Consider the following 13,862-nt stretch of genomic DNA (forward strand, 5'->3'; position numbering starts at 1 on the left):
AGGAAAACTGTCCTTTATTGTTATGGCATTCAGAGCTCTATAATCAGTACAAAAACGCCAGGTTCCATCTTTCTTTTTTACCAAGATGATGGGAGAGGAAAAAGGACTTGAACTAGGCACAATAATGCCCTCGTGCAACATATCTTGAACCATTTTTCCTATTTGTTGTTTCTGACTAAAAGGATAGCGGTAGGGCTTGACCTTAATAGGATCTGCGCCATGTAGCAGAGGAATGGAGTGATTGTGAGATCTGGTGGGTGGTAACCCTGATGGTACAGAAAACACCTGTTGATATGTCTGAAGCAAAAGAGCAATCTGTGGTTCAGTATTTGTAGGCAAGTCCAGCCAATAATCTTGATAACAGGGAACAGTGTTAAATTGTAAGGAGTATAATTCTGCAATAGCGTGAGTGTGCTGTAATCTTCTCATGTGATGGAATTGAACTGGACTAGGAAGCTTGTTAGAGTCGCCCTGTAGTGTGATAAATTTGTTGCCTAACAAGAACTTCAATGTTAATGTGCTATAGTCAGAAATATGTGCTCCGAGAGTGGAAAGCCAAGCTGCCCCCAATACTAAATCTGCTCCTGAAATAGGTAATAAAAACACAGGCAAAACAATTGAATGGCCTTGGATTCTGACTTCCAGATCCCTGATAGCACCTTCCACCATTAAAGCACTACCATTGCCAACCACAACCTTAAATTTCTGAATAGGTTCAATGGGTAATTTAAGGTAGTGGGCTAACCGAGGCTGTAAAAAATTGTCGGAACTGCCACTATCGATCAAAATTTGAATCGGCATGCCCTGGATGGACCCTTGGAACCTCATGGTACCCAAACCTGCAGAGCCTTTCAAAGCATTAAAGGATAAATGTGGGTCACCTTGACTGTTCAAGCCCTTCTCAATTTCATTATCTTGGGGAGGGTCAATGGAATCTTCATCATCATCCATTTCTAATAACAAATACTGTTTGTTAGGGCATCGATGTGAAGGAGTGAATTTATCATCACAGGTGAAACATAATCCTTTCTCTCTTCGAAGTTGCATTTCAGCTGGAGACATTTTCTTAACATTGAAATTGCGTGAAGTATTGGTGGATGACGTAGTGGGAGGGCTAGGAAGTAATGGAGGTAGAGATGAGGACTTAAGGGACTGGGAAGGCATTTGAGTCGTGTTTGTGGCTTGTGTTTTAGGGTAATAGTTGTACTGGTACTGTTTGGGTTTAGGAACAGCGGAATATTTCTCCTCGAATAATTTGGCAAGGGAAACACATCGCATTAAGGTGGTAGGTTCTTGAGCCAACACATCCCTACGAATTTCTGCTTTTAATCCACCAACGAAACAATCCAGAAGAGCTTCAGTTGTAACCCCTTGCACCCTGTTAGCTAGAGATGTGAATTTGACATAATAGTCCTGAACTGAAGTTTCCTGAGTAAGCTTAAACAAATTAGATCTCGGGCATTAATAAGGAGAAGGTCCAAATTCCCGTTCTAAGGCTCGAGTAAACGCAACCCAGGTAGGAAAAGAGTTGGATGTAGACATCATTTGGAACCATGGCACCACGTCTTTTTCCATATGCACCGCAGCTATTGTTAAACGTTGCTCATCTGACGTATTATAGTAATTAAAGAATTGCTCCGCTCGAAAAATCCATTGAAGGACATCAGAACCATCAAATCTAGGAAAATCCAATTTAACATTGCGAACCTGAAAGGAAGGACGCGACGAAGGATTTTCCGACCCTGATTGCAGATTTGCAATGGACTGGAGTACTGAGTCCAATGTAGTTTCCACCGTTTCGAATCGAGTATTATCATCACTTCGCTGATGGGTCATTGTCTCCAGCAATCGTTTAATGTCCCGATTGGTAGCAGCTACCGCATCATTAAGGGTTTTCACATCAAGAGAGAGGTCCTTGAGGCGAGAAACCTCCACTGTGAGTTCTTTCAGACGAGTATTCTCCGCCATGACTCAACGAAAGCACCAATTGAAAGATAAAAAAAATCAATAGCAGCACAAATAGTATAATCCAGCAGCACTGGTTTCGTATTGGTATTCACAAACACAAGAAGTATCAATTCAGAAATAACGCAACAGCAACAAACAGAATGCCTGAATGTTCATGGACAGAAGAGAAAAACAAAAGAGAGAGAATTTTCTATAATCCATCCATACCCCCCACATTATTATTCGTAACTATATATTAGTATTTCCCCCACACATATTCTGTTAGTCTTTTGTTCGGTATTTTGGATCTTGTGCCCCTGCTCCCTTTCCACTCCTCTGCCCCACTTGCCACGTGGCCTTGACTAACCGTTTCTCCAGCTGTATTCTCACCCTTCTTCATCGGCTTTATTACAGAAAACAGTTCTAAGATTAAACTAGGCTATTGCAATTCACGACAACAACTAATTCTTCTTCTCATTTCTCAATCAGATATTTAAAAGATTTACAAATCTCATAGTTGGTCGTCCATGAAATCCGGAAGCAGAGAGTAGAATCTATAAAGATATTTTGTAAAAGCATGTGTCCGTTGCAACTAACTTTTATTCTAGTGCCTTCTAGTGATTCTCTTTTCCTTACCATAGAGTCAAATATAATCTTGAAATTGTTAGGCCTTTTAGTGATTCTCTTTGGTCTGGTATCAAATATAATCCTTGAAACTGTTAGGCCTTCCTAGTAACAATCACACTGTTACAGAAGAAAGTAGAGAAAGGAAGTAATCACTCACATTTGTATTATTTGTCAATGAAAGTAAAATACAGAAGGATAACAAATCCCACTGCACTGAGCTAGGCTCCTATAAAACAGCCCATACGATTCCTCCTCCTCTCCTTCACGAAAAAGGACCTCCTTAACTGCCCATTTGCCCTCCATGATTGATTTTCTCCCACAACATAGTATTCTCTCTCCTCTAACTGCCCTACCCATTAGTTATGCCACCTCAGTCATCTAATTCTTCTTTATCATATATACTCTTCCCCATCGTGTCTTGCTCCTTCGTGGACCAGCGGTTCATGAAGCCCACTTATTGTTTGGAAAGTAGTGTGGAGTTCATCTAGTTCTCCCAATTGGTATCTTGGGGTGAGATGGCGATCCATTAAATAAGAACAAGCTTGGTAGGAGGAGAAGTGGGGAGGTCAGTCTTGGAGTCAAGGATTGAAAGAGGCTGAACTAAAGGATGAATATCAACAATACTAGAGGGGAGCTATCCTGCGTTCACTGATGAAAGTCCTTGATGCTATTCTAGTAAGGAACGATGAAACACAAGGTGTATTATGGATGAGCTATATATTCACTTGAAAGAAAATGAGGTCCTAATGTATGGTATATTCTATGAAAGAAGCAGGGTCCTCAGTGATTTGTTGAAACAAAGAAAAGAAAGTAGGACCGTGTTCAAGGGTCACAGTATAAAGATGGTGGAGAACGGTTTTCAATAGCATGAAGAAGACTTGACCAAGAAGTGATAAAGCCATTCCAAAACCTCCATTGGGACTAACTTCATGCAGGTCTGTCCATGTGTGGGTATGGGTAGATTGTGTTTGTGTAAGATGTTGGAAAGTATCCTCCAAATGGTGAGTGACAAATTTTCTAGTGCTGTGCTGTGCCCTGATAGGTTGGACTAGTGGATAGGTTAAAACAATTCTAAGAATATACTAACATATTGCTAATTCAAGGCAAAAGATAATTCTCCTCCGTTTCTCATTTCTCAATCAAATATTTAATGTATTTAAAAATCCAGTGATTGTTGGTCTGTGAAATCCAAAAACAGAGAATGGAATATGTGAAAGATATTCCATAAAAGCATGCAACTATGTTTTGTTCTAGTACCTTCTAATGATTCTCTATCTCTCTGCATACAGTGTCAAATATAGTCCTCGAAAATGGCTGGGCCTTTTTGGTGATTCTCTTTAGTATGATGGGTTGGGCTATGTTACTATTAGGAGAAGCAAAAGAAATTATAACAATTGACCATCTTATTCCACGAGTTTTAGAGAAAGAATTTTTGGTGCTTGAAATTTATAATATCCCTAAGTTTGCAATTTGATTATTAATGGTAATTGCTGACAGTCACTTTAGACCTTAACCTAGGCGTGTGTTATTCGATTTGGTACTTGATTTTGTTGGTCGTCAATTAATTTGATCTCTAATGTAATTAGGTAATGTTGTTAATTGAAAGATTAAATTTTAGGAAATATTTTTATATATTTTACTCTTCTTCTATTGGGAAAAATAAGCATTATTAGTTAGTTTATAACATGGTTTATTTTTAGAGAGTGAAATAAAAACTGAAATAGATAAATATGTGTGCTAATTATATTATTCTTGCTATTTCTTCATGATATTATGAGTTGAATGGAATAAATCGATTACTGTTATAATGAAGATAATGGTTGCTTTTAATGATATTTCCAAACTCCTTTACAAACCTTTTCTTTTTCTGCCCACAACATGTTGCAGGAAAATATGGGCAGGCGGGAAGTTGATGCTGCTGGTTGCAAGACAGTCTACCTTTCTGAGTATGATTCATTTGCATTCCTTATTTTCATGGTTGCACATGGAGCCGCTGTTCTTTCTTTTTTGTCAGAAGTCCTTGATTTATACTGCAGTTAATATTTCCTTGTACAGTTTTAATTACATTTCATAATTAGGAGGATAGATAGGATGAGTAATAGGCTGACATTATATTTTATATTTATTGTACAAGATCATTGATCCTGAATTATAGGGATAGATTATATCCATCATAAATGAGGATTTTCAATTATTATGCCTATTTATTCTTTTGAAGAGCAATTTATCCTCCATGAATAAAATCAGAAATAGTTTTTTTGACACTTTTATTACTTTATGACTATATCAAATGCAGTTTTTATAGAATCTTGTGGTGAGAAATGACTTATATTCATATGATAGAACCCCCCTGCATATATTAGCAAAATTGAGGAACACATGCATAATTACTACCATCGCATTTCATAGAGATGGACTCAAGCCCTTACAAAATATAACAAATACTCCCTCTCAAGCCAGAGCATATAAATCACATGCACCAAGCCTGTAATATATATAGTCTATCATAGGGCCCTACAATGGGTTGATGAAGATTCTTGCCTGTTGATCATTAAAATCAACAAATTGAGCGCTAATGTCTCTATATAAATTCTTTTCTTGGTGAAATGATAGTATATTTCGATATGTTTGGTCCTCTTGTGAAATAATAAACTTGAGGCAATATGAATAGCAACTTGTTTATCACAAATGAGAATCATCTAGTAACTTTCCTAAATCTCAGTTCTTTAAGCACCTATTTGAGTCAGATAAGCTTACAAGAGGAAAAAGCCATATTTTTGTACTCTACTTTTCTATTATTTGGAGGTGGATCTCTTGTTAGTAGGTGCAACTTCTCAATCTGCATTTGAGTATCCACAACTTGAGTCTGATTATTATGTAGGGGGGCTTCTTTAATGTACTTAAGAACGTGAATGGATTGCATTCCAATGTCTTTCACATGAAGAATTAAGAAACTGATTGACCATACAAAGCACAAAAGAGATATCAAGATGAGTGAAGTGGTTTAGTTTCCAACCAGTCTCCTGAATCTCTCAAGATTTGAAGGTGGCTCCCCCTGGCCTAATAGTAGTTTAGAATTGAGATATATAGTTGTGTTAATGGGTTTGGAATTTATTAGCCTCCAATCTCCTCTAAAATATTTGTTAAACTTATGATTATTATTGTATTGTACAAGTTTTGTGAACTTGTTTTTTGGGTATATGTACATAGCATAAGTGATTGAGTGTTATAGGATATAACTTTTCCTTGTATTTGTCACGAAATAGGGTTTCTCTTGTTGCCCCTTTCATTTCTCAATTCATCTCCTTAAATAATACTGTTAAGGGATTTTGTGTCCTTGTACGAATGGGTTAACCTTTTCGTAACAATGGTATCAAATCTTTGCAACGAACCCAATGTCTCGAGTTCGAACCTTGGGGAGGAACCTACTCCAACAAAGGGGGAGTTCCGAATTCACCCGGCTGTCAAGTGCCAGCCTCTGAAGGAGGGGCATTTGTTAAGGGATTTTGTGTCCTTGTACGAATGGATTAACCTTTTCGTATCAAATACATAGCATTTACCACTATTAATGATCATTGATCCTAATTCCTAATCCTTTTACAACCTAAATCAGGAATCTAAATATATTCAATTATTATTAATATGAATATAACAGAGCAACAAATTTTTAGGAAAATAGTAATGGTGGTTCAACTTACTCATTGCCTAACACTAATGTACTCTTTCCCACATAAATAGAAAATATACATTAGCTAAGTATGTTAATCAAGGTTTTTTAATCACATCAAATTCAAGTTGGTACTAAGAGCCATGTAGGTTGACCACCACTGTCTGTTTTCTCCATTTGTTGTTTGTTTCCGCCTCTTTATCCCCATGGGAAGGCACAAATTTTGATTTGGCTCTAAATACTATGTAGAAAGCAATGGCATGTCATGTTATAGAATTCCCTTTTGTGTATTTACAAAATTGAGGAACATATATACACGACACTACATAAGCATGGGTCCAATTCCATATATAAAATATATCCATAATGTATCTAATAAATTTGATGGTGTCACTTGATCCTATGTTGTTTGCCTTATCTAATCAAACAAGGCTTGTTGTTGTTGTTGTTGTAGTAGTATTATTTTCTCAAGATTTCCTTAGAATAATGGCATGTTTAACAAGATTATTTTGGGTATCTGCAGGGAATTTGTTCATGAAATTTATGATGGTCAACTCTTTATAAAGTTGAAAAAAGGGTTCAATTTTCCTGCCATGGATCCATGGGTTGGTTATTTTATTTCTTTTAAACTAGCACCCTTATTATAGTTCTCTGACGATATGAAATGTGTATTACATTTTACTTCGATTTGTATCTGACAGTTATCCCTGTTGCCACCAATTTTTTAGTTAATTCATACAACTGCTTATTTCTGTATAATTTCTATTAATTATTTATATCCGTTATTTTGGTGCATCCAGGGAACAAGTGACCCATATGTTGTCATACAGCTGGATTCTCAGACGGCTAAAAGTGGTATCAAATGGGGGTGAGCATTTATCACATTTCTGTTTTGTTCATTTCACTTATTCAAAGGCCACCATCTCATGGTTAAGAGTCAATGTTACATTGCTTAGTTTGTGCTATTTGACTGTTTTGACTTTTCTTTAAAAAATCTTTCATATTATCCCTGGAAGCATTTCCCTAAGTTTGAAGTATTTTGGATTATCATTTTCTTTCAAATTTGTATATTGGCTAAATGGATAAAAGAATAATATGCAGGGACCAGTTTTTTTAATTCATAAAATCCCACTGAGTGCTTGTCTTCCACTTCCTTTGCTAAAATTGAATGTCTTAACTTCAGCTGTATCTTTGTATAATGTTCTCCAGATTACTAGTACAAACCATCATTACATTGCATTTATTTATGTACAATTCATTAATGGCAGGACAAAAGAGCCAACATGGAATGAGGAGTTTACATTTAATATTAAGCAGCCTCCAAGCCAATCTTTACAGGTTAACAAGCATGATCACTCTTTCTCACATCTATTCGCACATACATATTCAATGGAAGGTACCATTGCAAGATTTTGATATTAAAATCACGTATCAGAGAAAAAAAATAAGACAAAATAAATTTGTATAGTTAGTTGGGTCAGCTGTCAATTAGTAGAGCAAAGACTACTAATAGAGGAAGTTTGTTAGTAGCTAGGAGGAGAATTGCATCGTTCTGCATGGAAGGGTTCAGGTTCCTTAAAATACCTGGGATTTGTGCAATTGAGAACTGTTTGGGTGAGCAGTTCTTTAAGCTCAAGAAATATTCTTGTTTCTCTGATTATTGTTCTAAATCCAAATCTGATTGTTCGGGGAGATGTGTTTGGGCAGACGACAACGCTCGAACATCTTTTTCGTATAGGGCGATGAGTTATGCTTGGTGAGAAGATGGAGGCAACTATAGTGGCATTAAAATGTGATGCATTAAGGTGGTTTCAGTGTTGGGAATCTTGCAACCCAAATCTGGGTTGGGAAAAATTCAAGGTGGCATTAATGGAGAGATTTCAACCTGCATTTGAGTAATCCCTTCTAGTCATTATGAGCTTTGAAGCAAGATAGTTTGGTGAAAGAATATTTTACTAAGTTAGAGAAATATGTTGGTGTTCTGTTCAAGGTTTGGGAGAAAACAATTGCTGGAAATCTTTATGAATGGGTTGAAAGACAATGTGAGAGCAAAATTCTGACAATATTTCTTAAGAAAAAGAGAAAATGAAAGCAAATCCTTTGCTTTTTATCATGCCATTCCGGAACATGAACCCAAAGAGCACCAAGCTTGATATGCAAATCATCCAATATCATAGACTTTTGACCATTTGCAAGAATGAATCTTCCATGTAGATTGAATCCCCTTGTAAAAATCTTCTGGGATAGTGATGGCTAAAGAATCTCCTTTCTCCCATGCTTTAGGTAGCTGGGATAGAGTTGGAGCAACCACTCCGCAAGACAAAGCTTGAAGACAAGATGTAGAGGCTTTTGGTGGGATTGAAGGCTGATCCTTGAGGATTATGGGACATTTCCAAGGATAAATGTAAGGTTCCTCCATTTCCTTGCCAAAACCAGACACCAATAGCTCAAGGACAAATATAGATGTTGAAATCTTGGAGAGAAGATGACCACAGATTCCATCTGTGTATGTCATATAGTTGAATACATACTAAATGGAAAACATAATTCTATTTATAACATAATTAGATTTTTACTTTCTGTTCTACCTTCCACATATCTTCTCATCCTTATTGTGGTAATTTAACATTGCTCCATGTTTAAGTTTCCTACCTCCTGTATGTTTTTTTCTGAAGTCATTATGTCATGTTACAGATTTTATTGAGTTATAAATTAAGCAAACAACTTTCTGTGGTATATCATCTGGTTTCAAGAATGAAAAATACTGAAAATATATGTTTGAAAGTAAAACTATCTGGAAAAGTTCATGTCAATATTCTAAGATGTGGCAATATATCGTAGGTTGCAGCCTGGGATGCAAACCTTGTAACTCCTCACAAACGCATGGGCAATGCAGGCGTTGATCTAGAGTGGCTCTGTGATGGTGAGGATCAGAAAATCTATTGACATTTAGTTAGTGCAGTGTTGAAAGATTCTTGTGTTTCTTAAAATTTTGAAATGAGTCAATTTCTTCTCTCCATTTTCTTTTGATACATGTTCATCTGTCAACAGTAGTGTAAAAGTTACTTATGAATACTGTTAAACTTATGGCTGCAAAAACTCAGCAAAAATGCGTTTTTCTATAGGAGATGTGCATGAAATACTGGTCGAGTTGGAAGGAATGGGTGGCGGCGGAAAGGTTCAGATGGAGGTATGTTTCTTAAGAGTACAGATTTTATGGGGAAAAGTTATTTCGTGTATGATTTGGTAGAACAAATATTACAACTTACAACTTCATATGGCAATATATGCATTTGCATATTGCATCACTTGCATTAAACTGTTTCCTCTTTAGCTATCTTGTATTATTTTAATAAATCTTCATAGGTTTTAATGTAAAATTTGACTTCTTGAACTTCAATCAAGACTTTTGATATAAGCTATATGCTTTATGTATTTTGAAATATTTACGTTCATATGTGCTTAGTTTGGAATAAACTCTGTTATGTTGTGTAAAGGAGAGGTTACATTGTAATGAATCATGATTGTGATAACTTTTGGATTTCAGGTAAAATATAAAAGCTATGATGAAATTGATGAAGAGAAAAGGTGGTGGAAGATACCTTTTGTTTTAGACTTTTTAAAGATAAAGGGTTTTGATTCTGCATTCAGAAAGGTTATTGGTTCTGATACAGTACAGGCCCGCCAATTTGTGGAATATGCATTTGGGCAGTTAAAGTCTTTTAACAATTCATATCTTCTGAAGGGTCGGAAGTCGGATATTAATAATGATGAGAACGACAGTGAAGCTACAGGGGAACTGACTGAATCTGCTTCTATAGTCAATATTCCTTCCATCGAAGCTGGTAGTTCGGAAGGCTCCAATGAGGCTAGCAGGGAACAGAGGAACTCAAAGGAATTTGTCAAACATGACAATGATACTGAAAATGGACATGTTTCTGAATTGCCAACAAAAGTTAGTGAGGAAGAATTATCAAATAAAATTTTTTGGAGGAATTTTGCTAATGTTGTTAATTCTAGCATAGCTCAAAAGTTAGGTATCTCTGTTTCAGAGAAATTTAAGTGGGATGGATTGGAGTTTTTAAACAAAATTGGCTCACAATCGCAAAATATTGCAGAAAGTGTTTATGTCCAATCTGGTCTTGCAATGCCTGGCAGCACAGATGATACGAATGATAAAACAAGTGGCCAACCTGCCATTACCGTGTTTCAGTCTTCACTTCCAGAGGTTAAAAAAGCAACACAAAATTTGATGAGGCAGACTGAGTCAATTTTAGGAGGTTTGATGCTTTTGACTGCAACAGTATCCAAAATAAAAGATGAAGGGGGTTCATCAGAAGAGAAGAAAGTGAAAGAAGATTGTACCAAAGCAGGAGACAAGGACATGCAATATTCCAGTAGTGAGAAGTTTCCCAGCTCACAGAGTGGAATAGTGCTGGATGATGAAATAACTGAAGAGATGAAAGAACTTTTTTCTACTGCCGAAAGTGCCATGGAGGCTTGGGCAATGCTAGCCACTTCACTGGGCCAACCTAGTTTTATTAAGTCAGAGTTTGAAAAATTATGCTTCTTGGATAATGCATCCACAGACACACAGGTGTTTTGTTTATAACCTCTTCAATAAGTCCATTTCTCTGTTTTCTGTGAAATTTCAATAGGCAATGCATGTTTGTGATATATTGCCATGTTTGTGATATATTACCAATGTCTTATTCTATGTGCTGCTTTCTATTTTCTAAGTCTTTAGAACTTTCAGGTTGCAATTTGGCGTGATTCTGCACGAAGAAGGTTGGTGGTTGCTTTTAGGGGAACAGAACAGGTAGTTTATATTCTTGTTCTTTAAGGTGGTTTATAGCACCTAGACAGTTAAAGATGCATATATTTTTTATTTTTCAGTCTCAATGGAAGGACTTAAGAACTGATCTAATGCTTGTGCCAGCCGGGTAAGATTATTTTCCATCCTAGTTGTGTGACTTTTTTAGTGGTTTGGTTTAGTTTTCAGCCATGTAGGCATTGCTTTCTGGTCATTATATCTAACTAGTATCTCATTGTTTTATAGTTTTAATCTTGTGAGTAATTGTATTTGTATGTATTTGATAAATGCAATCATATGGTACTGCTTGATATTTTGTGATATTGTTTGAGATCCCAAATTGGATAGAGATATGGTCAAATTTTACAAACCTCACCTTAAAAACTAGTTTTGTGAGGTTGAGTGTTAATGAGTGGTCTATCCGATAGCGGGTGAAATGATATGCCTAACAAACACAAATTTCACTAGGATAAGTTCTAACTTGGCTCTGATACCATGTTAAGAAGTGGATTTTAAGCCTAATTCAACCCCACAAAACTGACTTTCAAGGTGAGGTTTACACTCATTTATATACTCTAAACTGGTCTTATCACTAGTCAATGTGGGACTTCCAACACCCCCCTCACACCGAGGTATATACATCTCGTGTGTGAGATTAGATATTAAAAAGTGGTCCGATATTGAGTTAAGTTTAAAGTCTACTTCTTAAGATGATTTTAGAGTTTATTATAGTATATAAGTGGGTGCAAACATCATTTTACAAGTTGATTTTTGTGAAGTTGAGTTAGACTTAAAGTTAACTTTTTAATAGATATATTTGATTACTTTGAAACAAAATATTTAGCAAAAAAAAAAAAAAAAATAATAGATAAATTAAAAATGAGTAGGAAAGTTAGTGAAAAGCTATAGATGCATGTTTTGGGGAATGAAGGCAGCAAGATAATTTTAGTTCATTGAGAAAGTACTCCATTATTGTTTCTGTTGATGGTATTGACTATTATTACTTCAAAATGTATTAGAAATGTCAGTTTTTCAAGTTATACCATCTAAGGTGCACTAACCATATTATGTCCTTTCATGAATAACTTTTCCATGACTTTCACAGGCTAAATCCTGAAAGGATTGGTGGAGATTTCAAGCAAGAGATTCAAGTATGTTAATTGTTGTAAGGTTTATGGTCAGACATGTTTGGTAGGTTTTTTGAAGGCTTTAAGAACATATTATTCGTTTGTTGTTGATGTTGCTATGGTTTTTGTAGGTTCACAGTGGTTTCCTAAGTGCATATGATTCAGTAAGGACCAGGATCATTTCTCTTATTCGGCTTGCAATTGGTTATGTGTAAGTCTTGTGAAGAAATTTTGTCGTACTGAGCACACTGCCTTGTAATTCTGCTGTATTTCTTATAGTACTTTGACAATCCCTTTGCTTTCCAACTTGAAGCTTTTATAGTTGACTAAATAAGTGCTTATATAAGTTAAGTGACAAATGAATAACTTATTGTCTTGAACGATCTATCCCAAAAGCTTAAGGTTAGGGTGTAGGTACAACTTGAACAAGCAAAAATATAATTTTATTCATAACTATGTGATGGGTTCTATTTGGAGGTTATGATTTAGGAGTGACAGTTGTTGTGTTCTTGATAAGACCTGAGTCTTATGTGGAATTATAACACTTATATGTAAAAAATAAATGCTTTAGAAATCAACTCAATATTAGAAACTCCGGGGTGATAGTTGTGTAGAAAATTACTACTGCAGAAATCAATTCTATATTAAAAACTCCAGGAAGGCAGTTATGTGTAAAAATTAACTACTGCTAGTTAGTTATGTATTAGAAACTGTAGCATGAAAATATGTGTGGAAAATAACTTCTGGTAGTTGTGTATGTGGAGTATTTGTGATTGTTGGTTTTGTAATTATTGGCGAGTGTGAAGTTGTTTGTGATTTGTGGACAGAGAATATGGTTGTAAGAGATGTTTGTCTCTAGGATAGAAAGTCTATTGATGTATTAAAAGTGACAGGGGAGACTTTTTTTCTCTAGGACAACAAGTGTATTAAACTATTACTTGTGATTCTAGTGTTCAATGTTATATTTATTACTTTTTTATCAATAGCGTTTCAATCAATTATACACACAGTTTGGTTGACAGACCTGTAGGAGGGTATTAAGGTTTCGGTTTGTTGCATATGGTCTTTGAAGGAAAAATCTCCTTAAAATGGGTAAAACCTTGTTTGTTGAGTGCTTGTACAGCAAATGTGGTCATTAAACCTGATTGTTTTGTTAATACAGTTACTGTTTTATATCTAGTTCTTGAGGCCAACACTATGTCAACAGTACATCTCAAAATTTGATTTCCTTTGACAAACCAAAGTTATTTTTTGTTCCAGAGATGACCATTCCAAGTCACCTCACAAATGGCATGTTTATGTGACTGGTCATAGTCTGGGTGGTGCATTGGCGACCTTGCTCGCACTTGAACTTTCATCTAATCAATTAGCAAAGTAAGTTTATTATTTCTCATATACTTGATTTCTTTAATTTATAACTTTTTATGCTTTTATTTGTTTGCAAATGAACACGCACTTACTAGCAAATTTTTTATATACACTTGACAGAGATCAGACATGATGAGAGGATATTTTATTGAGTTGAATGTTTAAAACAATATACAAGCTTCTATATAGAGAACTCTACCCCCAAAGTAATGATTACAAAGAGATCTCTAGAATGAATATACTTGAAAGGATTAATATGAAAGAAAGAAGATTTTTATTCAAAATTTATTCATTGGAAACAATACATCGGTCT

At 35.6% G+C, this 13,862-nt stretch overlaps 1 protein-coding gene across 3 annotated transcripts in view; it reads left to right on the forward strand.

Annotated features, from left to right (window-relative positions):
- Nucleotides 1-13,862, forward strand: part of LOC114192451 (putative triglyceride lipase) — a 34,389-nt gene that overhangs the window by 4,175 nt on the left and 16,352 nt on the right. For all 3 annotated transcript variants that reach the window (XM_028082177.2, XM_085675336.1, XM_028082175.2), the window contains exons 2-13: nucleotides 4,462-4,520; nucleotides 6,765-6,846; nucleotides 7,042-7,109; nucleotides 7,510-7,579; nucleotides 9,083-9,164; nucleotides 9,367-9,431; nucleotides 9,789-10,838; nucleotides 10,998-11,060; nucleotides 11,138-11,184; nucleotides 12,160-12,205; nucleotides 12,313-12,392; nucleotides 13,442-13,555. In XM_028082177.2, the coding sequence (XP_027937978.2) occupies nucleotides 4,462-4,520; nucleotides 6,765-6,846; nucleotides 7,042-7,109; nucleotides 7,510-7,579; nucleotides 9,083-9,164; nucleotides 9,367-9,431; nucleotides 9,789-10,838; nucleotides 10,998-11,060; nucleotides 11,138-11,184; nucleotides 12,160-12,205; nucleotides 12,313-12,392; nucleotides 13,442-13,555 (1,826 nt within the window). The remainder of the gene's footprint in view (nucleotides 1-4,461; nucleotides 4,521-6,764; nucleotides 6,847-7,041; nucleotides 7,110-7,509; nucleotides 7,580-9,082; nucleotides 9,165-9,366; nucleotides 9,432-9,788; nucleotides 10,839-10,997; nucleotides 11,061-11,137; nucleotides 11,185-12,159; nucleotides 12,206-12,312; nucleotides 12,393-13,441; nucleotides 13,556-13,862) is intronic.

Source organism: Vigna unguiculata, chromosome 7 (genome assembly GCF_037176805.1).
Source record: "Vigna unguiculata cultivar grain cowpea cultivar isolate G323 ecotype 2 chromosome 7, ASM3717680v1, whole genome shotgun sequence".
NCBI lineage: Eukaryota > Viridiplantae > Streptophyta > Magnoliopsida > Fabales > Fabaceae > Vigna > Vigna unguiculata.